The sequence below is a fragment of the Enhydra lutris genome, unplaced genomic scaffold, assembly GCF_002288905.1.
Source record: "Enhydra lutris kenyoni isolate GAN:26980312 unplaced genomic scaffold, ASM228890v2 scaffoldscaffold32, whole genome shotgun sequence".
Lineage (NCBI taxonomy): Eukaryota > Metazoa > Chordata > Mammalia > Carnivora > Mustelidae > Enhydra > Enhydra lutris.
Window position 1 is genome coordinate 599,685 of NW_019154116.1, and position 25,697 is coordinate 625,381.

Sequence of the window (25,697 nt, forward strand, 5' to 3'; positions counted from 1 at the left end):
ACCTTGTGCTGCCGCAGCAGGAAGGGCAGCAGCATGAGGAGGCCCCCGTCGTGCACGACCCACCACACGTCGATGTCCCCGTCACTGAAGCGCTCCTGGTTTTGTGGAAACAGGTCCACGTTTTTGGCCACAAGCAGGGCCTGCTGGGCAGCCGTGGTGTCTCGGACGGTTTCTGTGGACAAGCAGGTCGCCCCATGGACTTGCGGGCTCTGGCCGGCACGGGAGGCAGGCAAGGCCACGGGGTCCCCGTGAAGCCCCAACTGGCCGCACGCTGAAGGCAGCCCACCCCGGCCGGCCATGGTGCCACCGGCCTGAGAGGGGTGGGACCCCCGGGATCCGCCACACCGCAGGGCTGGCCCACCCGGCAGCGAGGCTCCCGAACCACAGGGTGCTTTCCCACGGGACCCCACGCGGCCCACGGGCCTGAGCGCAATACCCACCCACGAAGTTCTTCCAAGAGAAAGTGTTGTCCTCCTGCTTCCAGGACTCGGGCCAGGCCATGAGCACCGTGTTGTGCTTCATGCCCCCCAGGCCAGCTGACTGGATCAAGTGGGACATGCCGTCCCTCAGGTTGGAGGACACCACCAGCTGGCAGAAGCCCTTGGTCTTCTCCACGCCCATCAGAGAGCGGATGTTCTGGGGAGACAAGCTGGGTCGGTGCCTTCTCGGGAAACTGGGGGGCCAACCGCATATGGCCCCCAGCCTCCGGAAGGCCACCTTGCTCCTGCCCCCGGGAGATGGGACGAACTCCCCCTTCCTCACGTTGGCTGGCCCATGAGCCAGCTCCACGGAGGCTACATCCCAACGGGACCCAGCCTGGCCCTTCCCCGAGAAGCCCCTACTCAGCGAGCAGGGACACCAAACAACGGTGGGAAAGGTGGGGGACAAGGTCAGGCCCGGCCAGCTGCTGCCACTTATACAGCGGGATGAATGCCACGTGCCCCCCAACCCAGCTGAGATGCTCCTGGTCAGTCCAGGAATCGGGCCAGGTGGCAAGCCTGGGTCCTTGTCCCAAGACAGCCACTGCTCCACCACGCCCACGGATGGGGCTCCCCTCCCTTCGGGGACACCATGGATCTGGGCCCCCGCTGGGGCTGCACATCTGGGGTGAAACCCAGCTGGACCTCCTCACACGTGCTCTCTAGACTCCCAGCGCAGGGACAGAGCCGAGCCACCAAGACACGGCAGAGCGGGGCCACACCAGTCCCTCAGACACGCTCACGCAGACTGCCAGGTGGACCAGAAAAGTGGAATCTGGCGCAGACTCCGCGAGTCCATGCCACCACTGACCCCACGACGTCCTCCTACAAACAATCCCGCGGCAAACGAGACGAGTCCACGGGCTACTTACCAGACCGCTCACAACGCGGAGACCCCAGAAACCCTCCCAGCGCGAGCGCAGGGGCCTCGAGGCACAGAAGCCCAGACACGGGCATGACAGGCCGCGAAGCTGACGCCAACACACACGGTGCTCACAGAGAAAACCGGTGTCTCACCGCCAACGCCGCCAGAAACGCGATTTTGTGGGCAAAACCAGAGAAGTCCGGGCCTGTGTGTGTGCACAGACGGCAGTCCCTGGTCTCACAAGGGGAACGGACGGGGAATGCAGCCACACCACAAGCGACCCAGGCCGCGGACACCCCCCACCCCCACAGTTGCCCAGAACAGCCCCCGCGCGGGGAGAGCTACAGCCGGCGACCCCGTGGCCCTCGTGCTCCGAACCAACACCATGGCCTCTCGCACACTGCGGCGGCTTGGGGCCAGAGCTTGTCGCCACACGCACGAGGCCATCCACGTGGCCAATGCACCCAGTGAGTGGCTGTCCCGCCAAAGACACGACAGCGTGGAGAGCACAAGGACAACAACGTCTGAACCCACAGCCTGTGGCCAGCAATCTCCAGTCCAGAACCCACGGGCTTGGGGTCCCGTGGAGAACGCTGGAGCTTCGGGGACATGGAGCAGCACCGAGCACATCTGTGGCCTCCCGGGACTGGGCTGAACCCACAAGCCGGCGACAGCAAGGAGTTGGCTGTCTGGCGGAGGAAGGCGCCAGGAAGGTCACACACTACTGCCCCGCACGCCCTGCTCGGACCCAAGGAGCCTCTGGCTGCAGCCTGATTCGGATGCACAGACGTCCACCCCGACGCGGGGCTGCTCTGCCATCCGGCGACAGGGACGAACCCGAGAACAAGAGACTGAGCTGCGCCGCCTGCACAGGTGAGAGGGGAGCACGGGCCAGCAGGGGACAGAGCCCAGGCCGAGCTGTGGGGGGCACAGGGGAGCGGGCTGGTGGGCGGACGTCTCCAGGGCCAGGGCCTCCAACCTGCAGACGCTCCACCCCATGTCTCAGTGCAGTCCTGACCGAACCCAGAAACCACGGTCCTCCACAAAACCAGACGGTGGGCCAACACACAAGGCCATGCTCACGGGCGTAGAGCCTCAGACGTACAGAACCTGCTGGTCCGACCTCCCTGACGCCGCCCTCACCTGCCCATCGTCCCCACGCTGCCTGCCAGCCGGCCGGCCCCGCTACACCTGCCCACCTCCTCGGCCCTCTGGGCCTCCACGTGCTTGTCCAGGTAGGTGCCCTCCAGCACGGAGCCCACGATGGTCAGGCCCTTGCCGGCCTTGAGCTGGGCGGTGAGCGACAGGAGGCGGGGGTGCTTCACGCGCTGCTCCTCATCAAGGCTCAGCATGACCAGCACCTGGGGCCTGCGGCACAGGTGACGGTCACCCCGCGCTCTCCAGCAGGGACAGGCCAGCCCAGCCTCCGGGCGCCTCTCAGCACAGAGATCATCCCCGTCCTCCCAGAAGCACGGACACGCGGCTGGCATCCCACATGCTTACTCCCTTCCTTGGCAGGACCCCAGGGAGGGCAACTCACCCCGTGCCCCACTCACCACACTACCTGGGTCAGGCCTGGTGCCCAGAGGCACGCTGACCACGCCCCGGCCCACCACTGTGAAGTGAAGGAAGGTGCTAGAAGCTCTCGAAACAACCACTCCCCAAAAAGCAGCAGCAATGGCTTTTGTCTCTGAAGCATAACACTAGAGACGACACTCCGTGCCTTCAGAGGGCGTGAGGCCGGTCGGGGAGGCTGGGGTGCTCACCTCCAGTTCTTGGTGTGGGGGGGGCCGTGCTCCACACGCAACAGGGCATAGTGGGCTGCGTTTAGTGACAGCCCCCTGATGCCATCACCCCACTCCTTCTCGGCCCTGCGAGGAAGGGGCAGCAGTGAGGTACTCGGGAAGGGACCCCAGGGCCAGGGCCCAGAGCTTCATTGGACCACAGGCCTCCTGGGCAGCCTCCCGGAGCAGCCAGCGTGGGGTCTGTGTGGACACGGGGGACACTGACAAGCGCAGCTGGCTCGGTGGCCCTGGCCTCACCAGGAGTGGTCACATCCGGACACTCCTTGACCAGCCTGGGAAGAGCTGGAAGGGGGCCTCCAGGCAGTGGCCAGGACCCCTCTGACCCCACCCCCCGGAGAAATGCCACAGGGATGGACCAGGTGCGCTGGGATGTGCTCTGGGATGCAGTGCACTTTTGGGAAATTCTGAAATCCATCACACGTCACTGCTCTCGTCGGATGGATTTCGAAGTTCTCAGAAATGTCACAAGTCACAAGGAATCGATTCCAAGTAACCAATGCGGGTCCCCCTGCTGGGACAGAGGCATGCGGCTGGACAGAGCTGCCCAGCTGGGCCCTGGGACAGCGGTCTGACTCTCACTGTGAGGGTCCCCAATCCCCTGGGCTATGCGGACCCCATGGGGACACCCCACACCCCCCACACGCCAGGCGACGCAGAGCCCACGCGGACGCCCCGCAGGGAGCCCGGCCCCCGGCCACGGTGCTCACCCGCGGTACTCGATGTACTTGTAGATGCAGCCCGCGATGAGCATGGCGACGAGCGCGTAGTACCACGAGCAGATGAACATGAGCGCGAGGCACAGGCTCATTCCCAGGAAGGACAGCGCCCTGGAAGGACACACAGTCGCTCGCCTGCCACACCCAGGACCCCTGAACGAGGACTCCGCTCAGCTGCAACAAGGCAGCAGCAGTGACACCGGCGACCACGTGCCCCCGCCCCCCTTCCCAGGGCGCTCGAGCACCCCACGGGCCACAACGCACAGCAGGCTTCCCATATCCGCCATGCACCCTGGCGGCACAGAGACCGAGCAGCCCACAGTAACAGGTGCTGAGGCTGAGCCCCCAGCGGGGACCATGTCCCACTGGATGCCTGAGGGGCATGGGTGACCCACCCGGGCCCTGGGTCCTCCCCAGCTTGGCTGCGGCCGGTTCTACAGAGACCATCAGGGCCCCTGTGGCCAGCGGGCGTGCTCACCAGTGGTAGTATCTGAAACGTGGACGCCAGTTAGGCGTTCGCAGCAGGGTCTGCACGGCACACGCCAGGTTCACGAACATGTAGCACATGAGGAAAAACCTGGAGGCCCAACGCCAGGACCACAGAAGCCAGGTCAGGTCCCACGGTCCCAGCCTGCAGGAGCTATGTGGTCTTCCCACCCTTCCCACTACAGCACGGTCCCTCCCGTCCCCTCCCATCCACGGCACCGTTCCACGAGGGTCACGTGGCTCCCATGACCGTGTGCATCCACTCTCTCCAGAGCAGGGCCGCATACGCCGCCTCGTGGACAAGTGGCAGCCCCATCTCCGTGGCCCGTCCCCTCGCACCTCCTGCTGTGCCCGCAGCCACTCACATGGACAGGATGGGGGCCACGCTGTCCAGGGAGGCGATCAGGATGCCCGTCTCGCAGATGAGAGCCGTGAGCAGCAGGGCCCACGTGGGCTCCCCATTGGCCTTCCCGTGGCCAAACACCTGCAGGAGAGAGCAGGTGGGCTGCGGACACAGGGCAGATGCCACGGGAGCAACCACCCGCGTTCCAGAAGCCCAGCATCTCATGTGCAGCCCCAGCGCGGCTCGGACAGGACGGAGCCTCCTGGACCGTCCCCAGCTCAGGCAACAGGAAAACCCAGCATCCAGAACCACCACCAGGCCTCCCAGCGCTCAGGTGGGGGGTGAAGGTGACCCCTCCATGTGCTGGAGGGCAGCTTCCCGGGCATCCTAAGGCCAGCCTCGCAGGGGGAGGTGCAGAGTCCCCATGGCACAGGTACTCAGGAGAACTCCATTAGGCACCCCCAAAAGGGGCCTGGACCCTTCGTCCATGGCCACACAGGCAGGACCACGTGGAGGCCACGCCTGTCTCTAGGACTCCAGCTTCCAACGCTTTTCTAGCACAGTCCCTGCTGCCTGGGGGCTCTGGGGAGGGACGTGCACAGCACACTGCAGAGACACATGTAAGGACCCCAGAAACAAACACGGGGGCTGGGGCACCAGAGGCACCAGGGGCACCAGGGACACCGCAACTGCCACCTTCACTCCTCACAGCAATGCCCGATGCAGGGTCTCAGGGCAGGCAGCACATGACCTTGTCTGCGCCCAAGCCCATGACGGGAGCTGCGGAGGATGCTGGAACCTTCCCGGGAGCGGAGGTGAGGACTGCACCCCAGAGCAGGGAGACCGGCCCCACACCCAGATGATGAAGGGGCCTTCTGTGCCCCAGAGCCCCACAGAGAAACCCCGGCCCCAGCCCCTCAAAAGGGACTCGACTTGTGTTTACAGTGTGAGCTCTACAGTGACTCAGCCCGCCGGGGCAGCCCTAACCCAGATGACCGGCGTCCTTGTGAGAAAAGGCAGAGACAGAAGCACAGGAAGGCCAGGTGCGGACTCGGGGCAGGTGGTGTCTATACACCAAAGACAAACTTGCCCTGCCCACACCTGTGTCTGGAACTTCCTGCTCCCAAAATGTGAGCAAATCATGTGTTGTCTGAGCCCTAGCCTGTGGCATCTGAGGCACTGGCCCCAAGACACTAAGGCATCAGCCCCTCGAGCTCATTCCAGAAGCCTCCGACCTCGGGGGAGGACACCGCATCCCAGCAGGATGAAAGCTGGCCCTGCAGGAGGCGGGGGCTCCCCGGGTTGCTCCCACAGCCCTGGGGGAGAGGGGCCATTCCCCGCCCCACTCCCACACGCACCTGCACCCTCAGCCCGTGACCACCTGGGGCAGGACTGCCGGCAGTGGGGATGCGGGTCCGTCTGTTAACCGTGAAGCTCGAGCTCTGGACACACACTCAAGACCCGGAGACACACCCCTTCCTGCGGGTCCCTGCTCTCTGGGCGGCTGCCCCGCTCACCTGCAGGAAGGGGATGATGCCGTCACGGGCGATAGCTTGCAGCAGGCGTGGTGCCCCCGTGAGGCTCTGCAGGCCAGCTCCGCAGGTCGAGAAGAAGGAGCCGATGACGATGACCCAGGGGGACGGCCAGGCCAGCATGCCGATGACCAGCTTCCCCTGCAGGGCCTCCCCGAACCTGCAGGCGGGCAGGCTTTCAGATACCAGCTGAAAACATAAACGTCTTCCCACGTTTTGAGCCAGAATGAAGGCACTACCACCCTAACCGTCCTCTCCCACGAGCAAGGAACCACGTCACTCTCGAGAATGGGCGCCGGCACAGCCCTGTTGTCTGGGGCAGCACCCCCACGCTCTCAGGGAGAGAGCTCCCCCGCTCCAGGCTGAAGCAGGACAGGACACACACCACGAGCTGAACAGAAGCCCCCAAGAGGGGCCACAGGGCTTCCTGCTCTCCCCTCAAAGCCTCAAAGCCTCAAATCCTGGAGGAGGTCCCCAGGTCAACGCTATCATCGTCTACGAGAACACAGATGCTGACCCGAAAACCTGCAGAAGCCGCAAACGCAAACCAACATACTTATCTCGTAAGACCACGCCTTCAATGCAGGCCCCAAAGAGCACGATGCAGGACAGGTCTGTGTCGGGTGTCAAGGAAACGGCGGACGCGACGTCACCCGCAAGGTCCCAGATGCAGATGCGCCTGACACGGCCCACACCCCTCCTGCCCCCGCCCAGCGCACTGCTGTGACCCCACAGCCCTCGAGTGACTTCCTCACTGTCCCACCCTGACTACCGTGGGTCAGGCTGTACACGGCCCGTGGCATCACGGCCATGGGCGCCCAGCAGAGACAGAGCGTGGCGGCCAGCATGCCACTGCCGTGACTGTACACGGGCCCCACGCCCCATGCCTGCAGTCACAGGTCACCGCCACATGTCAGCTTGGATGACACGGGGGCTACCCGCAATTTAGAGAGAACGGCTCGTGCGCAGCCAGCCGAGAGGGTGGCGTCCCCGTGGCGTCTTCACTGTCCTCCAGCAGGCAGACGCCCGCTGGCTCCTCAACCCTGGGGCAACAGCAGGCAGAGCATGGGCTCCCGCACCTCGGCCCCTCTGAGGATACAGATGAAGGACGTCGTCACGATGGCCAGGATGGTCCCTGTGGGGATCGACTTCTGGGCGTCCCTGAGGTCCCCAGACCGGTTCGAGCCCGCCATGATACCTACAAAAACCGCCGAAGGGCCCACGGTGACTACAAACCAGCCGAATGCTGCCCGCCAAGCCCACGACCCACGGGGAGGGTGCCGCGGGCCTGAAGAGACGCACCGGGGACCCGCACCCAGCCCCTGAGCCGCGGAGTTCCGGCTCGTGGAGGGGAAGCCCAGGCGGCCGCCAAAGGGCCAGCAGAGGCCAGACACGCGGACGGCTGCAGGCGCCAGGCCACGCGGGGGCCACCGAAGGGCATTCCGGCGGGGGTGAGGCACCAGTGCGCGCCAAGGGTTGTCCCAGAATGTCAGCCGACTGTCGCATAAGCACGACCGAGGGTCCACGTGTAGCCACCACGGTCTGTGACTGTGAGTGCCACTGCTCCACGGGGGGTGCTCAGGACAAAGCTCCTTCCCACACCCCAATCAGCATGCAGGGAGCAGAGACCCCAAGGCCCGCTGCCTATGGGACGGGGGCAGGTGTGCACGCAGGGGGACAGGGCGGGGCCTCACCGGTCACGGAGGGGAAGTAGATGCCGACCAGCACGGTGAAGTAGGTCATGATGTCAGTGAGGACATAGGGCAGGCCACTGGTCCTGCTCTCCTCCGGCACAGACACCGACAGTGAGCCTTTCCTCTCCACCAACGCTCCCTTGTCCGCATACGTGCTCCACAGGTTATCTGCAAGGAACAGGCCAGTGGCAAGATTCCGGAAGGCAGCAGGGGCGAACGACTGACCAGCTCCCACAGGCTTCCACCCGACAGGAGGAGACACAACCTGTCCCAGAAGAACCAGACAAGCCCCGTCATCCCTACCACAGCCCCGTGTGCGCCCGGCAGCAAACCCTGAGGAAGGAAGGGTCGGCGGCCTGCGGCCCCACGTGGAACCCCGGGGCACTCACCCAGCAGGACGCCACTAGCCACGCCAGGGATGCCCTGGATCTCCGTGAGGTTGTTCTGGGCGAAGTACTCGTCGCAGGTGGCGTTGGGCATGGAGGTGTTGCAGAAGAGGCCCCAGAGGGCAGTGGGCACCGTGCCGTTGTTGGCAGCGTGGAACTTGGCACACACGTCGAAGCCGCGTCTGGACAAGGTACGGTTCCCCAGCAGACAGACCCTAAGGCGGGGAGTCTGGCGTGAGGGGGCGCATGGGCCCTTCTCGGGCCACTGGCGTTGGGCGCAGCAAAGCCACTTGTCACTCCACCCTGGGCGCCAGGAAGGCCACGTGAGCTGTGCGGGGCGGGTGCCGCAGCAGGACCCCGGCGGTCCCTCGCAACCCTGCTCCCGTTCCAGGCTCGGCCCAGTGCGGTGCAGAGCTCGGCACAAGCTGGGGCATCTGATGCCGGCGTCTCCCTCCACACAAGGAGCTGGGAGGGGTCGGCACTGACCACCACCCAGCTGGCCAGGCCCCTGCAGCGTCAGCCCTGTGGGTGTGGGACCCACATGCCAGCCTGACAGACCATGTGCCAGACAGACCACAGCCTGCTCCCCGGTTCTGGGACCTCAGCCCCCTTCCTTGGGACTCGGGCTCCACATGCAGAGGACAGACAGAAAAGAACCCACGGGGGTTCCTGGGAGGACCAGGGGAGCCGGGGTACAGGGAGCATGGGGGAATGGGCCACCCCACGAGGAGCTCAGGGCTGCCTGAATGCCCTTGTGGTCAGCAGTCCCCATTGACCTTGACCGCCACCAGACCCATCCCACCTGTGCAGACAGCACAGCCACACAAGAACCCTGCGGGCTCAGCCCTGAGCCGGGCCAGAGCAGGGCCATCCGCACCCCCAGCACGGCCACCCAGACCGCCCACATGGCCACAGGCACACGCGAGGCTGGAGAACTCACTGCCCAGGCCCCAGACTCACGGGATGTCTGGCGGGTCGAAGGCGGTCTTGATGACGCCGGCGTAGATGGCGAGAATGGACAGCACCACGCAGGCCAGGAACACCAGGGCCAGCTTATTGACGTACTTGACGCCCACAAAGACCACCGTGGCCATGAGCGCCAGCGTGCACGTCCCATACACACGCATGTTGTGCAGCATGGCCGCGGCCTCGCCTTCCGCTGTCTCCGCCTGGATGATGGCCGCGCTGGGGGAGATGTAGGTCTGCAGAGCACGGAGGGTGTCAAGGAGGGCTGCCAACCCCCCACACCTGGACAGCGGCCCCGCAGGGCCGGTGCCTCTGTCTGCAGGGCTGGGCCCTCCCCCGCCGTGGGCCCTCCCGCCCGGACGCGTTGACAGCGGGCCCTGGACAACGGACAGACATGGAGGCTCAGAGACGCTGCCCCTGCAGCCCGTGTTGTGGACGCCGGCCCCTGGGCAGCCTCAGCTCACCTTGCAGGCCGGGGGCCACCACGACCTAACAACCTGGGAGTGAGTTCGTCTCTGAGGGGCCCTACCGTGTGCACACAACAGGATGGACCGATTCCTCACTGAGGAGCCGTCTCCTGGCCGGCCCTCCACTCGGGCCTGCAGCCCATCACACACCCAGATGTCGGCCTGGCAAGAGCCCTGGCGGCCGAACCGAAGGGCAGCTGGGGGGCCCTGGGTCACTGCCACCAGCCATGGCCCAGCATGGACAGTGAGGCAGCCAAGGGACAGACCTTGGGTCACTGCCATCATCCATGGCCCGGCACCAAGAGAGGGACGCAGCCAGGCCCCCTGAGAGCCCAAGGAGGCAGGTGTCCGAGTGAGGGGCCGGTTGTGGGGGCCCGTGTGCCTCAGGAGGGACTCCTCGGGATCCAGAAAACCAACCCAAAACAAGAACTTACCAAAAAAATCTCAATGGTCCCCAAAATATACATGGCCCCGGCGAAGGTCGTGCCCAGGTAGAAGCAGAGGCCCACGGCGCCCCCGAACTCAGGCCCCAAAGACCGTGATATCATGTAGTACGAGCCACCGGCTGCCAACGGGACAGGGAGCAGCAGTTGGCGTCGCCCGCTTTACCGCGATGCCCGCGCTGAGCCCAACGCCGCGGTTCTGTGCGCTTCGCCCCATAAAGGCCACGAAGTCTGTGGCTGCTGGGCACCGTCTGCACCAGAGCATGGCCGACCCCAGACCCCAAGGCCAGGTGGCTCGGCCAGTGGACAGGGACACGGCCACTGTGGATCCACACTGGCCACACCAGCGGCCTCCCCAGAACCTGGAGGCGCAGCACAGTCCCTCCCTGTCCTGGCCTGCAGCTCCCGCTCACCCAAGCCGCCGTGGTCCCTACAGGCAGCTGAGCCTCCAGGGCTCCGAGGCCAAGGCAGCTCCCCACAGAGCGAAGGCTGTCCCCGCCCACGGTGGCACTTCGGTTGGTTTCTAAATAACGAGGGTCTGGGAGAAATTAACTCCAGAACCAGGAGCAGGAAGCGTCTCCGACCATGGAGCTGATGCGAGATTTCCTAAGGAAGCACCGTCCCCACGGGGGCAGAGTCCCACTATCATAGCAGCTCTGAGTGCGGGGTCAGGCACTGGGGACGAGGGTGCGCCTTGGTCTTAAGACGGTCCACAGTGCCCTTGGGGAAGACACCTAGGACACCAAGCGCCAGCTCTCGGTGCGTCCGTGCACCGCTGAGAGCCAGGAACCCACGAGCACCTCCACCTGGAGGCAGGGTCCCTGCGGACGGGGCATCTGGGAGAGCTGGCTGTGCGGAGGGTGTCCCCAGCCTGCCTGCCTCTCCGTACCTCTGCCCGCCAGATGTGGAGGTCTGTTCTCTGGGCTGGCCAGCAGGCGGGTGAGGGCACGGGCACACTGGGGCCCTCTGGAGCAGAATGCCGGCCGCCTCAGCGGAGGCCTGCGGTTGGGTCCCCAGCAGGGCTCAACTCGGGACCCCACGCGGCCTGCCCTGGCATCCTTACCTGGGACCACACCGTTGGTGGCAATGGCACTCATGGAGATGGCAGTCAGCATCGTCTGCAAAGACACAAGTGATCCTCTCAGAAGAGAGGCCACTTTGGGGCCACACCTGGCCCCACCACAGAGAGGCTGTCCCGCACACAGGAAGACAGGCTCCAGGACGCTCAGGGCTACGCCTGTTTTCCCCCTCAACTGACAAAGCTGAGCTCCTACAGGACACCCAGGAGTACTTAACTCGGGACCCCACCTGGAATGAAAGGCTGGGCACCCGTCCGCCGTGAAGTACGGGGGACTGTGTCTGGGCGCTGTGGGGTACGGGGAAACTGTCTGCATGCTTACCCACCGTGGGGTATGTGGGGGACCCCATCTGGGTGCCCGCTGCCCGGGGGTGCATGGGGGACCCCATCGGAGCACCTGCTCTGGACGATGCATGCAGAATGTCCCGAGCTGTCCCCCAGGGGGCTGCCTCTAGCTCCCAGCCTGGCTCAGGAAGCGGCCACACCACAGGCTGGTGGGCAGTTTGCAACCGAAGGGCCAGAAGGAACAGCCTCGGGAAAGCTCAGGGCCTCAGTGGTCACTGCGGTCCTGCCGGGTGCAGCCTTGGCTGGGGGTCCGAGCGGGCGTGCCTGCTCCCTCAAGAAGTCCCTGGTCTTTCCCCCGCCTTTTCTCTGGTTTTATGGCAATTTCTCCAAACATGTCCAGAGTACTGCCAGGGGACGCAACTGAGACTGCTCCACCCGTGAAGCCGCAGGGGGACGGGCCGTGGGGCCTAAACCCTTGGGCTGGAGCCCTCCAGGGGACGCCTGGGGGACCAGAGGGGCCTAGGTCCGCTCCCCACAGCGAGAGCAAGGCAGGAGAGCCCGGGACGCGCGGGAGCCATGGCCGACCCAGGAGCGGTTGGGGGGGGGTTGCCATGAGCGCCAGGGCCACGGGTCGGGGTCTCCGGCGACTCACACAGGTGCAACACATGGAGACGATGAGGAAGGACTCGAGCACACCGGCCGCGCCCACGATCCACGTGAGCCGCAGGAAGAGGATCACGCCCAGGATGTTCTGCAGGCACGGCAGGTAGACGCCGATGAAGGTGCCCATGCGCGGGCTCTGGAAGAGATCATAGCGGTGCCCGGGAGCCCAGGGGCCGCGGTTGGGGATGCGGGCGGCACGCTCCGGCTGCGCGGGAGGGAGCCAGGCCACCCCGAAGGGAGGCTTTGGGAGAAATCCTCCGGAGCGTGGGTTCCGGGAAGACCTGAGACCATAACACTGCCAGGGAGCGGGATGGGGCGCCACGAGGGCAGCCACGGCCACGTCAGGGAAACAGAGCAGGACGAGCCAGGCCCCGTCCAGCGGACAACAGCTCAGGGCTGCAGAGGCCCAGGCGGCCACGGACGCAGGAGGAAGACGGGCAGCTGCTCCCCAACCGCATCAAGGGCCCCGCAGAGCCAAGTCCTGCAGAGCCTGCCGCACCCTGAACCCGTGGGAGAGAGTTCAGACGGGACGTGCAGCTGCGTGAGCTGGGGGACTTGGGACGCGGTGCTGGGAAGCGCCCAACAGGGTGTCCTCTGAGATCCTGGAGGTCCCAAGGCTTGGCACACCAGCCGGGTGGGCGACAACCAGGCCAGAAGCCAGCACGAGGGCAGACGGCGCCGGGTCCCAACCTGTCCTGCCCCGCAGCTGGCGAGACACCACAGGCAGGGGGCACACCCAAGGTCTCGGGGCCAATGAGCCACCAGAGAAGGCGAGACGATGCTCCATGGAAGGTGAACAAAATCGGCACAACTGGGGATTTGCTTTGCAGACATTTGCTACCAGTGAAGAGCTACAGGAAGGTATGGACGTCAAGGGCGCGGGAGAAGGCTCTGCGGGCTTCCCGGGGCCAAGGACTGGTGTGCACCCAGAACGCCTGTCCCTGTGCCGGGACGGGGCAGGGCCACCGAGCACCAAGGGATTCCCCCGGTGTGGCGCTCCCAGTCCACACCTGCCCCCCCATGGGGCACCTATTTCTCTGTGAGCTCCTGGAGTGGTCCCAGGGGAGACCCAAGTGACCAGGCAGGCCAGGCCTCCCATTCTCTCCTATAGGCAACTCTGACAGAGCAGCCTGGCTGACGTGAGGAGCCCTGGAAATGGTACCCTGCAGTGGGGGCTGGTCTCTGGGCGCAAGCTCCGGTGTCCGGGGGGACACAGGAGACAGGAAGGGCGGTCCCCACACCCCAGGACCTAGTCAGCCCTGAGTGGGGTGGCTGATTCATCCCACCCAGAACCCACCTGCCTGTCTCCAGGACAGCTATGCTGCACCGCTGTGACCGCAGCCCTGCCCCTGCGCCCCCAGGGAAGAGACACCAGACAGGGCCCCTGCCTCAGGGACAGGACCTCCCAGTCCCAATGTGGCCATGGCACCAAGCCACGTGACGTGCTCTGCAGATTCACCCCCGCGGACGCTTAGATGACATCTTGGCGGACATGCCCAGAAGCCGAGAGGTGCACTGCTGAACACGGTGCTGGGCTGCCCCAGGCAACAGGGAACAGCGGGGGCAGTGGGGGACGGCAGAGGGCAGTGGGGACAGCAGGGGGCAGCTGCAGGGTAGCGGCAGCGGGACAGCGGGGGGAGACGGCAGGGGCCACAGGAGGTTCTAAGAAGCAGTAAGACCCAGGCCACCCACAGGAAAGCCCCATTCCTGAAAGCAGTGGACAGTGCCCTGGGACACGAGCTCCAGCACACAGAGGGACAGACGTGTGCCGGCTGCATGGGAAAGGCCCGTGCCTCCCAACATCTGGGCCCGAGAAGAGCCCAAGAAGCCATAGGCAGTGCCCAGGAAGGAGCAAAACCCCAGAAACACACCAGTGAGCATCTCAGCCGCAAGCGTGGTGCCTGATGCCACAGCACCCACAGCTGTCAGCTCCCCACACGGTGTCACCTGGGCCCAGCGTCCCCACAGCCCTCTGCCCCAGGAAGCCGACCAGGGCGAAGCTGTGCCGAAGTCTCCACACCCCAGGTCTACTGCTCAGTGCCGAACGCAGAGCAAACGCCCCCAGTGTCAGGAAACCCAGCGTCTATCCTGCTGCATTTACAGTAAGAAATCCCTTCTGCGGCCGACTTCCTAATGGTCAAGGTCAGGCTGGACACGTATGCTCAGGGAGCAGGCGGACCCCTGTGTGCGCCGAGGGCCTGGCACCTCGGGCATGAGGCTGGCACCACAGGCAGGGTGGACAGAGGAGGGAGAGGCAGGCAGGGAAGCGGCCATCAGGACACCCAGGCCTTTCACCAGCTCCCATGCTACCCCAGCCAGCTGGCGGGGACCCCGCAGAAACGCAGACCCCTCAAGACCAGCCACTCAGACCTCTGCTCCCCACGCTGCCTTTGCCTGCCCCTGTTCGTGGAGGTGGACAGTTTCCACTCTGAACTGAGCCTCAGGCAAGAGAGAGGAAAGGAATCACCTTTCATGGGACTCGGGGACGGCCCCAGGGAGGGAACAGAGCTATGGGGAAGGGTGAGGACAGGGGAACATGGGGAAGGAGTAGATGAGTGGAAGGGATGGGGTGGGAGAGGGCGATGGGATGGGGCCTGGGGGGATGTGGGGGAGGACAGGGGCAGGACCGGCCGGGGGCAGGACCGGCCGGGGGCAGGGCGCACCTTGACCTCGCGCCTCTTGCTGTCCTCCTCGTGCTCCTCGTGCTCCACGACGCCCTGGCTCAGGTTGGTGTAGTTGGCCAGCTTGTTGAGCAGCGAGGACACCATGGGGTTGCTGTCCATTTCCTCCTGTTTGGGGGCCAAGGCAGGGCTAGTCCCCCGGGTCCCCACACCCACTGGGGTTCCCATGGGGCTCCCGGCACTTCCAGCTCCAAAGCCGTGATCCACGGGGCTGAGGTGGGCCCACGTCACCCGACCCGTGCACACCAGGCCCCAAGCCAGGGGTCCGGGGCTCCCCAGACGGCCCATCCTGTGCCGGTGGTGGCCACAGAGGCTCCCACAGTGTGCGGCGTCTCGTCAGGCAGGCGCCCCCGCCCCACCCCCAGCTCCTCAGCAGACCACAAGGTCTCGCGTGTCCCAGAGGAGGGAGTGCAAGTCACCTCAAAGAGCGCCATGTTCTTTCCTTCCAAGAAGCTCTCCTGGTCCACGTCCGTGTGGCTGATGAACGGGCTGTTCTCTCGTGGGTTTCCATCTCCTAGAGGGGTGTCCACTCAGCTCAGTCTTACAAGCCCAAGGGCCTGAGGGGGGCCTGAGGGGACACCAGGACCCTTGGCTCCCCCAAGCCAGGTGCGGGGCAACGGGGGCGGCCGCTGAGCCCCCCGAACACAAACGCGCATGTCACCTGCAGACGTCACCCCGTGCCTGGGACCCCGCCAGCGACGCTCCTCGGGGTCGTGGTCCTGGCTGCTGGGACAGCTGCTTGTGCCCGAGCAACCCAGCCCTCCCTGCCTCAGTTTCCCCACCTATGAGACATGACTCAAAGACACGAAGAGTGAGATTAAGTGACAGAAGGGTCACCCTGTCCCAGGTGGGGCAGGGCTGGGGCGGGGCGGGGTGGGGTGGGCCGCAGTGCCCAGGGCAAGAGGAGGCCAGGCGTGGATGCGAGCCCAGGCCCACGGGGGAGCAGAGCAGGCTCAGCAAATGCAGAGCTCAGGGCCCCATCCCTGCCAACCAGTGGCCTAGGTGTGGACAGATGGTGACAACAAGTCAGGCCCTGTGTCCCGCCCCCCCATATCAGATCCCCACACGGGAAAATCACATCATCCTGGAAGCCGGACCTAGGTCTGGCACATTCACGCCCTGGCAGGACCCCCACCCCCAGCAGGACCTCCTGACCCCCTTCCCCATCCAAGCTGAGCCCCCACTGATTCTCCTGGAGACCCCAGCTGGATGCCAGGGTTGGGGGTCGGGATGTTACCACCACACCCAGGACCCCAGCGGGACAGCGGCCCAACCGCAGGGAAGACAGCCTACCCTGTGGCCGTGGCGCCCCTACAGAGGCCCTGGGGTTGGGCTGAAGCGCCACAGAGCCGTCCGCCAGGTCAGCAGCCCACACACGGGCACGTGGGGTGCACCCCGTGAGAGACAAGCCCGCAGTCTGCAGGAGCCCCACTGCTCAGGGCTGGTGACTGCGGACCTTGCTCCCGAAGCCGGGGTCCTGGCCCCACCACCCGGTGCCCTGCCTACAGGCACTGCCTACCCTCAGGATCCTGCACCCCCCACCCTCCGCCAAGAGCCTGCCCACCGCACACCCGTCACCCTGTGCCTCTGAGGAAGGCGGTGACCTCCGTGTGGGCACGGGTCAGGCCCCCCGAGGCACGGCCGCTGATTCTCCCATTTCCGCGAGGCGGTTCCAGGCCGGCACCGCCTTGCAGCCGTGTCTGCAGACCCCAGAGCTGGCCAGACAGCCCCAGCCCGAGACACCCCGTGCTCATCAGAACAGGAAAAACCCGGCACCTCGTGGCCCCTTAGCAGGCATGTGGCTCGAGACACGGTAAGGCTCGGTGCCACGGGCCACGGTGGACACAGCTGCCAGGGAAAAGCACAACAGGATGTGGTCCGTCACGGGGTTCAGCCTCCGGGAAGCACACGGCGCCCGCTCCCAGGTGCCGGGCTCCCAGGCAGCGCGGGCATATCCGCAGGGGGCCGAGGAGAGGGCCCCGGGAGCACCGCGCCCTCAGGAACGGCAAGTCCTGAGACGTCCCTTGGTCCCACGCTGCCCCCCGACTCCTGGGGACTCACGGCCATGGCCTGGCCAGAGCCGCTCCCAACAAGAAAGCCAGCAGCTCACACAGGGCCGAGAGGAGGAGTGATGCCGCCAGGCACGCAGGAACACGGAGTGCTCGGGTCCCCACCCAGTCCGTGGGCTCCCAGCCCAGTCCGTGGCTCACCTCCCAGACCCCGAGACCGGGCACTGCACCGTGCGGCCCAAAGCAAGCAGAGGGACGAGCTACAACCCCTGGGTGACAGGGGCCCCATCGCAGCCCCGTGTCACCCGGGACGCTGATGCTGCCCCTCGTGCAGAAGCCACGGAGGGGGCAGGTGGTGTGAGCAGCCCGGGGACCGCACCCTCTTGCCGGGACCCCCCGCGTCCCCCGACACCGTACCTGCCTGGGAGTCACCACCCGCAAGAGTGGGCGCTCGTGCCCGGATGTCCAGAGTTCAAGGAGGTGACCCTACGGGAGGCCAGATACCCGCATGCAGGAGGACCCCTGGGGTCCATCCTCAGTGAGGCAAGAGACCCTCAAACCCACAGCACCGGCTCGGGCCACCTGGGCCTCTGACCTGTGACCACTGATGCCAACTGGACGGCTCCCCAGCGCGGAGGGACAAGTCTCCACAACCAGTGTTCTCAGGCCCCGCGGCCCCCCGCGCTGCGCGGGGACTCACGGCAGGTCCTGTCACGCCAACATCCCGACAGAATTCCCACAAGGGCCTCACAAGCGGGTAGGCGGGCGTCAGGGGTCCTGCGAGGGCCGGCCGTGGGGACGGCGGTCCTCGAGGGTCACGTGTGGGCACTGTGCTTGTGTCTGGCCTGCACGGTCTCCGAGCTCAAGGGTCACCGTTAAGACCTTTCAGCCGCCAGAATCTGGTCACCGTCCTCCCCAGACACTCGGGGGTGGGGCTAGGGAGGTCCCCAGTGCGTCCCCACAGCAGCTCAAGGTGACAAGGGTTAGCGAGAGCGGGCTGCCATGCTGGGCACAGGAGAGAACCCCCATCCTCCCCAGCCGAGCAGCCCCCAAAGTCCAGGCACACCCTGTCCCTGATGGCACACCCAGCCGCCCAAGGCCCCCCCAGACCCTCAGGGTCCCAGCCGTGACACCCGCCCCCCACACCCCCACACCCGTGGCTGCCTGCCTGCTCGGCGCCACACGGCCCCTTCCGGACCTCAGCCCCTGCACTCGTCAGGACGGCGGCTCCCTGCCCGGCTCCTGAAACTGCACCATTTCCCACACCGAGAAGAGACCAGGAGGACGGACAGAACACCAAGCAGAGTACAAACGACCGTATTCCAACCGACCGCCATCATCACCGCACACGGGGGGTCAAGGAAACGGCCCCACGCCCTGAGCACAGGCGAAACCCTGCAGTAACCACCCCGAACACCGGGGCCCGGCGCGGGTGCCCCTTGCACACACTCGGGTGAGCTCGCCCAAGACCAGCCTGTGTGCGAGCGAGCGCCCCAGGCGTGGCCGTGGCTCCCTGCCTGGCGGGGGCTCTTCCGCCACCCACACCCCCTGCCAAGAGGGCAGGCGTCTCCCAAACCCCGAGCGTCAGAGTGAAAGGTCACAGCACACACCCAAACCCCCCGCCGCAGGACAGGGGCAGGCACACCCACCGAGGACCCGGTGCAGCAGGGAAAAGCCCCCGGACGACCGCAGCGCCACCTGCGCCACCCACGAGCGGACAGGAGGCCCGGGCCGTGGCACCTGCTCCTCGTCACCAGGCAAGCACACCCATCTAACCAAGGTCACGGTTAGGCCAAGTAAACACCAGGGTCACAAGCCAGCCAACACCCGGAAGCGAAAACGCGTGACAGCAAAGACTTCAGGAAGCTTGAGGCCACCCAGACAGGGACCCACAGAGAAGCTGCGCCTCAGGTACGCCGCACCCTGGTGGACAAAGACAGGCGCGGAAGGTTCTGGAAGCTGGGAGACCAGCGTCGGGAAGGGGGAGAGCAGCTTGTGCCTGGGGTTCCTCTGATAAAGGACAGCACTGGGCCTGCTGGCGAAGCCGGAGGAAGCGTGGTCTCGCCTCCCAGCGGCTCGGGGACACCCTGCAGGGCAGAAGGGGGCAGAGAGATGCCTTCAATGTCGGTATTCGGGCAACTCGGGCCAACAGGTACGCGGGGATCCTCCAAGCGCTCCCCACGCCCCCAACTCCCATTCGAGCAAAAGCCAAGCTTAGAAACAACTGTTCAAGCAGAAAGGAAACGGCTTCTAGCAGGGCCCTCGCCGAAGGGAAAGCCCCAGGCCGGCCGCTTGGGCCGACGGCTCAAGGCCCCCGAACTGCCAACCGCACGGGGCCCGCCGTCCCCTCAGCAACCCCGTAGGCGCAGCCTGAGCACGCCGCGTCATTCCTGGGTGTCGGGCGCGCCAAAGACCGTGTGCCCAACGACAGGGGCCCGGGGACAAGCCTGGGCAGACAGCAGCCCGGCCCCACGTCCTGCCAGGACCACGCGGAGGGACAGCGGCAGGGGCAGCGGCACACGCAGCCCGCCCGGCCGGCCGCTGCGCGGGGTCACAGGACCTGTCCCCGCACCGCCCCCAGCAGGCTCCTCTCCCTTCCTGCCGCGGGGAGCCCGCGTGGGGCTCGCCTGCGCCCTAAGGACTGAATCCGGTTCACAGAAATCTGCTGAGAACCTGCTCGGTGTACCTGCCCGCTGGCGGCACTTAATTCCCAACACTGCTGAGCCCCGAGATCCCCTCAGAGCGAGGCACAGCGCCCCAGAGCGCCCCAAGCCAGAGCAGGGCAGGGTCCTCCGTGGAGCACGGGTCTCGGGGTGGGAGGGCGAGCCCCAGGGCCATCCCCCGAGCCCGCCCCTGCCGCTCCTCTGCTCACTGGGGACAAACTGGGTTTACGGTCATTTGGCCCGCACTCCCATGGGGAACAAACACACCCGGCCCCACGTGGGCTGCTCCCCACAAGCTCGACCACAGACTGGGGTGGGGGAACAGGGCGGGCGTGGCGGAGCTGTGGGAATGGCGCACAGGAGGTGCCCAGGACGCTGGCAGAACAGAGGGAGCTCCCTTTAAGAGGGCGAGAAGCGGGGAGCCACCCACGGAACGGAGCCAGGGAGCGTGTGCCCGCACGGCGGCACCACGAGGGGCAGGGCTCGTGTGCCGGAATTCCAGAAACACCAGCTCCCACCCCGGTGGGCACTGGGTTTGCGGCTGCGGAGGCTCTCGCCTCAAGGACTTGGAGGTGGTCCCGCGTCAGACCTGCTTTTCCATGACCTGGCAGCGCCTTCCCAGAGGAGACACTGTAGAGCCCCACAGCAGTCACAGCGCACGTTCCCCCACTGCCCCCGGCCACCGCCCTCTGAGCACTTGGGTCCCGAACCCGCAGCCTCATGAGAAAGCAATGCCACAGAAACTGGCACAGGCCAGGTCGCCATGGGAACCCCTGCGGCAGGACAGACACGGGGATGGACTCGGGGAACTGGCCACGCAGGGCCAGGGAACGTGGCATCCGACCAGTGCATGTGCAGGTTCTGCAGGTCCAGAGCTGTGCCAGACATAAAACTCACTCAGCAAACAAAAAGGTAATTTTTATCTCAAAGAAGCCAAGAGAACGCTTACGAACAGGCCTGGAGAACAGGCAGGCGCCATTCATAAACATGGGCACACGCGCGGCCAACGACCACGTGTCACCAACACGTGGAGAGATTGTGGCAAAAATCCACAAGATCCTACAGCCCCGGGGGGAGAGGGAGAGGGGACGGGTCCCCATATAGTCAATACAAAAGGGAGGGGTCCAGTACCAAGGTCACCTGAGATCACCTGGGCAGAAGACAGTGACCCCCCCCCCATGGCGTTCCTGCCACAAAGCCTTTCTCCTGCAATTTATACCCACGAAATTCATACCCACAAAAACGGCCATGTATAAACTCTATGGCATCCTACAAGGCTCCTGACCCACACTGCCCAAGCGTGCTGACAGCAAGACAGCACGTGGCAGAAGATTCTACACAGGCCAGCAAGCTTCCTCTGTAAAAGGCCACGCTGCCATCCACAAGCACGTGGAGCACCGACGACCGTGAACACGCGCAAGAGCGAGGCCGTGTGCCAGTAAAACTTTACTGACACACACAGACAGCCGAGCCTTGGCTCGCAGAGCCCAGGAGCAGAGCAGGTTCTCAACACTCAGCTGTTTTCGCGTGGCCACAAAGCAGGGAAGCGGCCATCCTCTCTCTGCCCTCCCCGCCACGTCCCCAGCCTCGGCGGCAGTCTCTGCCCGCCGTGCAGCGTGTAGGATCAGCCTTTCAAAGCTCCTCAGCCCCGAGACCTCTGTGGCAGCCAGTGCCTCCCGCAGTACTCCTCTCTGCATCCTGAAGAGACCGCAGGGACCACGCCTGGCTGCCGGTCTCCCCGGGTTCTCAGGGAAGGCTGGCGGCACACCTTCTGCACCTGTCCCACGCCCCCCACCCCCAGGCCCGGGACCCAGAGGCCACAGACGGGCTCTCCCAGGAACAGACCACACATGCTGTCTGCTGGGCCCAAAACAAGGTTTCAGGAGAACTGGAGCCCGGAAGGGGCACCGGTGGGCACGGGGTGCGAGGGCCTGGGTGAACCACCATGGCTTCACCTTGCTCTCTTGTTACAAAATGTGCACCACACGTTCCGTGAAAGCCCCAGCACCCCAAGCGTGGACATACATCCTGATGCCCGTCTGCACTCACGGCAGTGACCAGTGCCCTGTGTCCCTGACCCCGCAGGGACAGAGAGCCCGGGGAGTCCCCCATCAGTTCTGACGCCCATCTCTGATGCCACGAAATGTGAGGGCCATGAGCACTCGGCATGACCAGGGGCAAGGTCATCCTGGCCAACCGCGCGCCCTTCCCCAAGACCGACTCTGGGCACGCCCCAGACTCCAGACTTGCTCTCTGCACAGCCCAGCACCCCGTCCCTGAAAGCAGCGTGTGCATCCCTCCCATTCCCAAGCAAACACAGCAAATCCAATGCCAGGAGGGAGGCAAGGCCCGGGGGCAGAGCTGGGGGCTCGCAGAGTCAGGGAAGCGGCCGTGACCCTGGCGGTCTGCTCCTGAGGCCCATGCAGAGCCCTCGTTCCCGCAGAGGGCTGAGGCCCCATGCAGCCCCAAGCGCCCCCATCTCCGGCCATGCTCAGGTTACAGCCTCCGTCCGCCCATCCACCCACCCCACCTCCTCCGGAGTGAGCCCTCGTTCCCATGCAGCCCCAAGCGCCCCCATCTCCGGCCATGCTCAGGTTACAGCCTCCGTCCGCCCATCCACCCACCCCACCTCCTCCGGAGTGAGCCAGACATCACTGCCGGGCTCCTTCCGCTTCTGCGTGTGTAACTGGGACGTCCCCCACCTCTCCCCGAGGACGGGTCTCAGAGCAGCGGCATAAGAGACCTCGTCGGGACAGCATCCACCCATCCTGCCCTGCCAGGATGGAATCCCGTCAGGTGACCCCCTGGTGCATCCAATGGCCAGACCCCAGGGCAGCCCTCATGGCCGGATGTCTCTGAAGTGGTTCCAGCCGGAATGAAGCGTTTCTGGGTTCCACGACCCCAACAGTGGACTCGTGACACCCCCACCCCACCACGCTCCACAACCAGGACCACTGCTGGAATCTGAAATCCAGGCCAGCAGGATTCCCCCTGTGGTGCAGAAAGACATCTGCCTTCAGGCCAGGAGACCACTGCCAGGCTCAAGGTCAGAGTCCCCATGGCTTTCATGGCAGATTTCTGGCTAAAACAAATACTGTGTCAAAATCAGAGCAAGTATCGCGAGGACAAGAGCCCTCAGAGGGCCCACGGCAGAGATGGAGCTGACACCGCGCAGCCCCTCTTCAGGGAGGACGGACGACCCTGTCCCGTCCTGGGGCTCCCTGAGAGCAGAAGGAAGGACGCCTCCGGAGCGTGCCTGGCCAGCGAGGAAGCAGAGAGGAACTTGGGCTGATGGGAAAGGGGACGCCCTTCCTGCCGGCCCAGCACCAGCCCATCCCAGGGCCTCCTCAGTGCCCAGGGCCTGCAGGGCCACCCCTGGGGTGGAAGCCAGAGTCACTCTTTCCCAAGTTCCACGCAACGGTCTCACGTCAGCACATTAAACCTGGTCTCCTTTGCCCCACACCCCGCACGCTCCCCCAACACAAGGCCCTTTACGTAAGGCCAATCACGCTTCTGCTCTGGGGTCCCTGATGCGGGACGGAGGCACGGCTTGCCCTGACGCCAGGGTCCACCCACGCATGAGAGATATCCACGTGTGCACGGCATCTCCCGGAGCCCAGCACCCCACAGGGGCGCGTCCAGCCCACAGGGGCATCTGGGCCTGCGTGCTGCTCCGAGAAGGCTCCCCGCAAGGACACAGCCTCACTTGCAAAGCATCAAGCACTTCCTGACCCAGCACGCGGGCAACGGCAGGAGTGACCGGAAACCGCCACCCGCCAGCAGCCTCATGGCCAGGGGCCTCCCGCCATGCCCCACCGTCTCCCACGCACCCCCCACTCCAGAGGGGAAGCTCCCTCGGGAAACAGTTCGGGGACCTCTGGGAGAAGGGGTTGGGAAGGTTCCAGACACCAGAGGAACACAGCCACCTTCCAACACAGACCAAGGCCACCACGGCAACTCACTACTGCTACTTACAAGGCCTTCGGTCCCCAAGACCAGCCAGTGGCCCCATGTGCAGCACGTTTCCTTTACGTCTGACTCGGTCCAGAGAAGAAGGGGCATCCCAGGACAGGCTCAGTGACTGAGAGGCGGCAGCGCAGAAACACTGGGCCCGGAAGATCCCGCGGGCTGGACACACGCGCACGCATTCACACAGCACACGCACACACGCTCGCACACGTGTTCTTATACACGTGGACATGGGGCCTCTCTGGGGACCCGCACCCTGAAGGCCTCACCAGACTCTCCCCCAAAGGGTGTGTCCCCAGCGCCGGAAACGGGGGCCCCCACTCCCCAATCAGTCCCTCGTCTGCACCGATTCTGGTCCAACCTCTCCCACGGCCTCTCCCGTGACTTCTCCCACATCGCGACCCGCCGTTGGCACACTGAGCCCCAAGGAGGGGTGGTGAGTCTGCCAGGGGCACCAAGCCCTCCCCTGCCTCCTGGGGCAGCTCCTGTTACGCACGCCGGCTCCTGTCTGGCGGCCACCAAGCTGGGCCCCTATGGCAGAGGGAGGAGGAAACCCGAGACCGGCCTGCGGCTCCTCCTGATCTCCGCCCCACTCGATCCCTCCCCAGTGACTGTCCGGGCTCCCTGGGAAGCAGCAGGCCTGCGGGCACCACAGCCAGAGGGAGCGGAGAGGTCACAGCCACCTCGGGGACAGACCCACTCCTGGACGGGGAAACTGAGGCACAAGGCGCACGCACTCCTCAGGGCCCCCGGGAGCACAGGCTGGCGCACATGGGGCGTGGGACAGCCAGTGCCCATAAGGGAAGTCCCCACTCGTGCCAGCGCCCGGCTACCCCCACTCCGCAGGCGGTGCCAGGCCACGGCCACCAAGCGGACACGGGCTCAGCTCCCAGCTGTGCACACAGCCCACAGCAGCCCCCGCTTCGCGGAAGCGAAAGCAGCTCTAAGTGGCAAACTCACCGAGATGGCCGTGGGCTCTCCTCCCCCAAGCAGAGCCGCAGGCCGTGAGCCACGCCGGCAGAGCGGGGCCACATCCCGGGACGCCGCTCGTGTTCCCAGCCCAGACCACACAGGGCTCAGGACAGCATCTCCACCTCCTCCAACTGTTCCTCAAGAAACCACCCAAGAGCAGAAAAGGAAACAGGCCCCAGGCACGCCAGGGCTCCAGGGCCTGCCAGAGACCCAGGCCAAGGTTCCAGCCCTAACACCTCCCCTCCCAGCACGGATGCAGCCCCCCAGGCCCCCCGTCCCCCAGGACACAGGGTCACCTGCTTGGGCCCCACCACAGGGCCTGCTCACCGGGACTCCTGACAGGAGGTTCAAGGACCCACATCACAGCAGCAGCAAACAGGACAGGTGGCCAGGGGACCTGGCTTCGTCTGCCCCGATCTTGGTCCTGCTGAAGCTGCCTGTCTTATCTGCACAGTCCAGACCTCTGCTCTGCAGAGGGAACGTCCCTCTTTCTCGTAAGGGGAAGACATTAAGCCTCTGTGCTCTGCTGTTTCAGCGACAACACTGGCCCGAAGTCCCCCCGGGTGCCCACAGGTGCTGCCCGACAGCCTGGACGGCCCCAGGCCTGAACTCCCACGGCTCGGGACACGTGCCCCACTGGGCTCTCGTCAAAGGCTCTCCCACCCCCGTCGTCGTCCCCGCAGGCTTGTGCTCCTGGAGCCGCGTGGACACACCTGCCCTGCCCAGCTCAGCTGGGGCTACAGCAGCAGTGGACACAACCCGAGGAGGGCTTGGCTCGCAAAGCCAGTGGAGACGGAAAGCGCCTGGCGCCGGGATCGGGAGTTAATACCTAACATCAAACACTGGGCACGCGTCTGCGGCAGCTGATGGCAGAGTTCATGTCCTAACTTGGGGGACAGCAGGAGATCCCGACACAGGCCGGCAGCACACACGCGACCAACAGAACATGGGCCCCATGTCCCGTGTCCTCCCCACTCAGAGCCCGGCCCTGCTGCTGCCCCCCACAGGTGCCGTGGTGAGGATGGCGGCCCTGGAAGGTGTCCCTGGCCCAAGGTCACCTGTCCCGACACCTGTCCCTGATGCAGGAGCCTGGGCCAACCCAGGAGCCACCCTGCCAGTGACCCTGACAGAGGGGACTCCACTGGGCTGGGAGGGGACGATGGGCGCCTGCACAGTCCCACCTGGCATCGCACCA

The 25,697-nt window shown here is 65.5% G+C and overlaps 1 protein-coding gene across 4 annotated transcripts in view; it reads right to left on the minus strand.

The window, feature by feature from the left end:
* Positions 1–25,697, minus strand: part of LOC111153424 (solute carrier family 12 member 7) — a 40,681-nt gene that overhangs the window by 9,483 nt on the left and 5,501 nt on the right. For 2 of the 4 annotated variants that reach the window (XM_022512432.1, XM_022512431.1), the window contains exons 2-19: positions 15,309–15,403; positions 14,872–14,997; positions 12,198–12,344; positions 11,246–11,300; positions 10,174–10,304; positions 9,267–9,508; positions 8,310–8,521; positions 7,921–8,088; positions 7,326–7,424; positions 6,783–6,840; positions 6,212–6,386; positions 4,717–4,835; positions 4,344–4,442; positions 3,857–3,976; positions 3,111–3,215; positions 2,544–2,712; positions 441–636; positions 3–172 (exon numbers count right to left, since the gene is read on the minus strand). In XM_022512432.1, the coding sequence (XP_022368140.1) occupies positions 3–172; positions 441–636; positions 2,544–2,712; positions 3,111–3,215; positions 3,857–3,976; positions 4,344–4,442; positions 4,717–4,835; positions 6,212–6,386; positions 6,783–6,840; positions 7,326–7,424; positions 7,921–8,088; positions 8,310–8,521; positions 9,267–9,508; positions 10,174–10,304; positions 11,246–11,300; positions 12,198–12,344; positions 14,872–14,997; positions 15,309–15,403 (2,486 nt within the window). Of the gene's footprint in view, positions 1–2; positions 173–440; positions 637–2,543; positions 2,713–3,110; positions 3,216–3,856; positions 3,977–4,343; positions 4,443–4,716; positions 4,836–6,211; positions 6,387–6,782; positions 6,841–7,325; positions 7,425–7,920; positions 8,089–8,309; positions 8,522–9,266; positions 9,509–10,173; positions 10,305–11,245; positions 11,301–12,197; positions 12,345–14,871; positions 14,998–15,308; positions 15,404–15,550; positions 15,645–24,829; positions 24,870–25,697 lie in introns of those variants that run through there. The other 2 variants (XM_022512434.1, XM_022512433.1) reach the window with 2 other exon arrangements.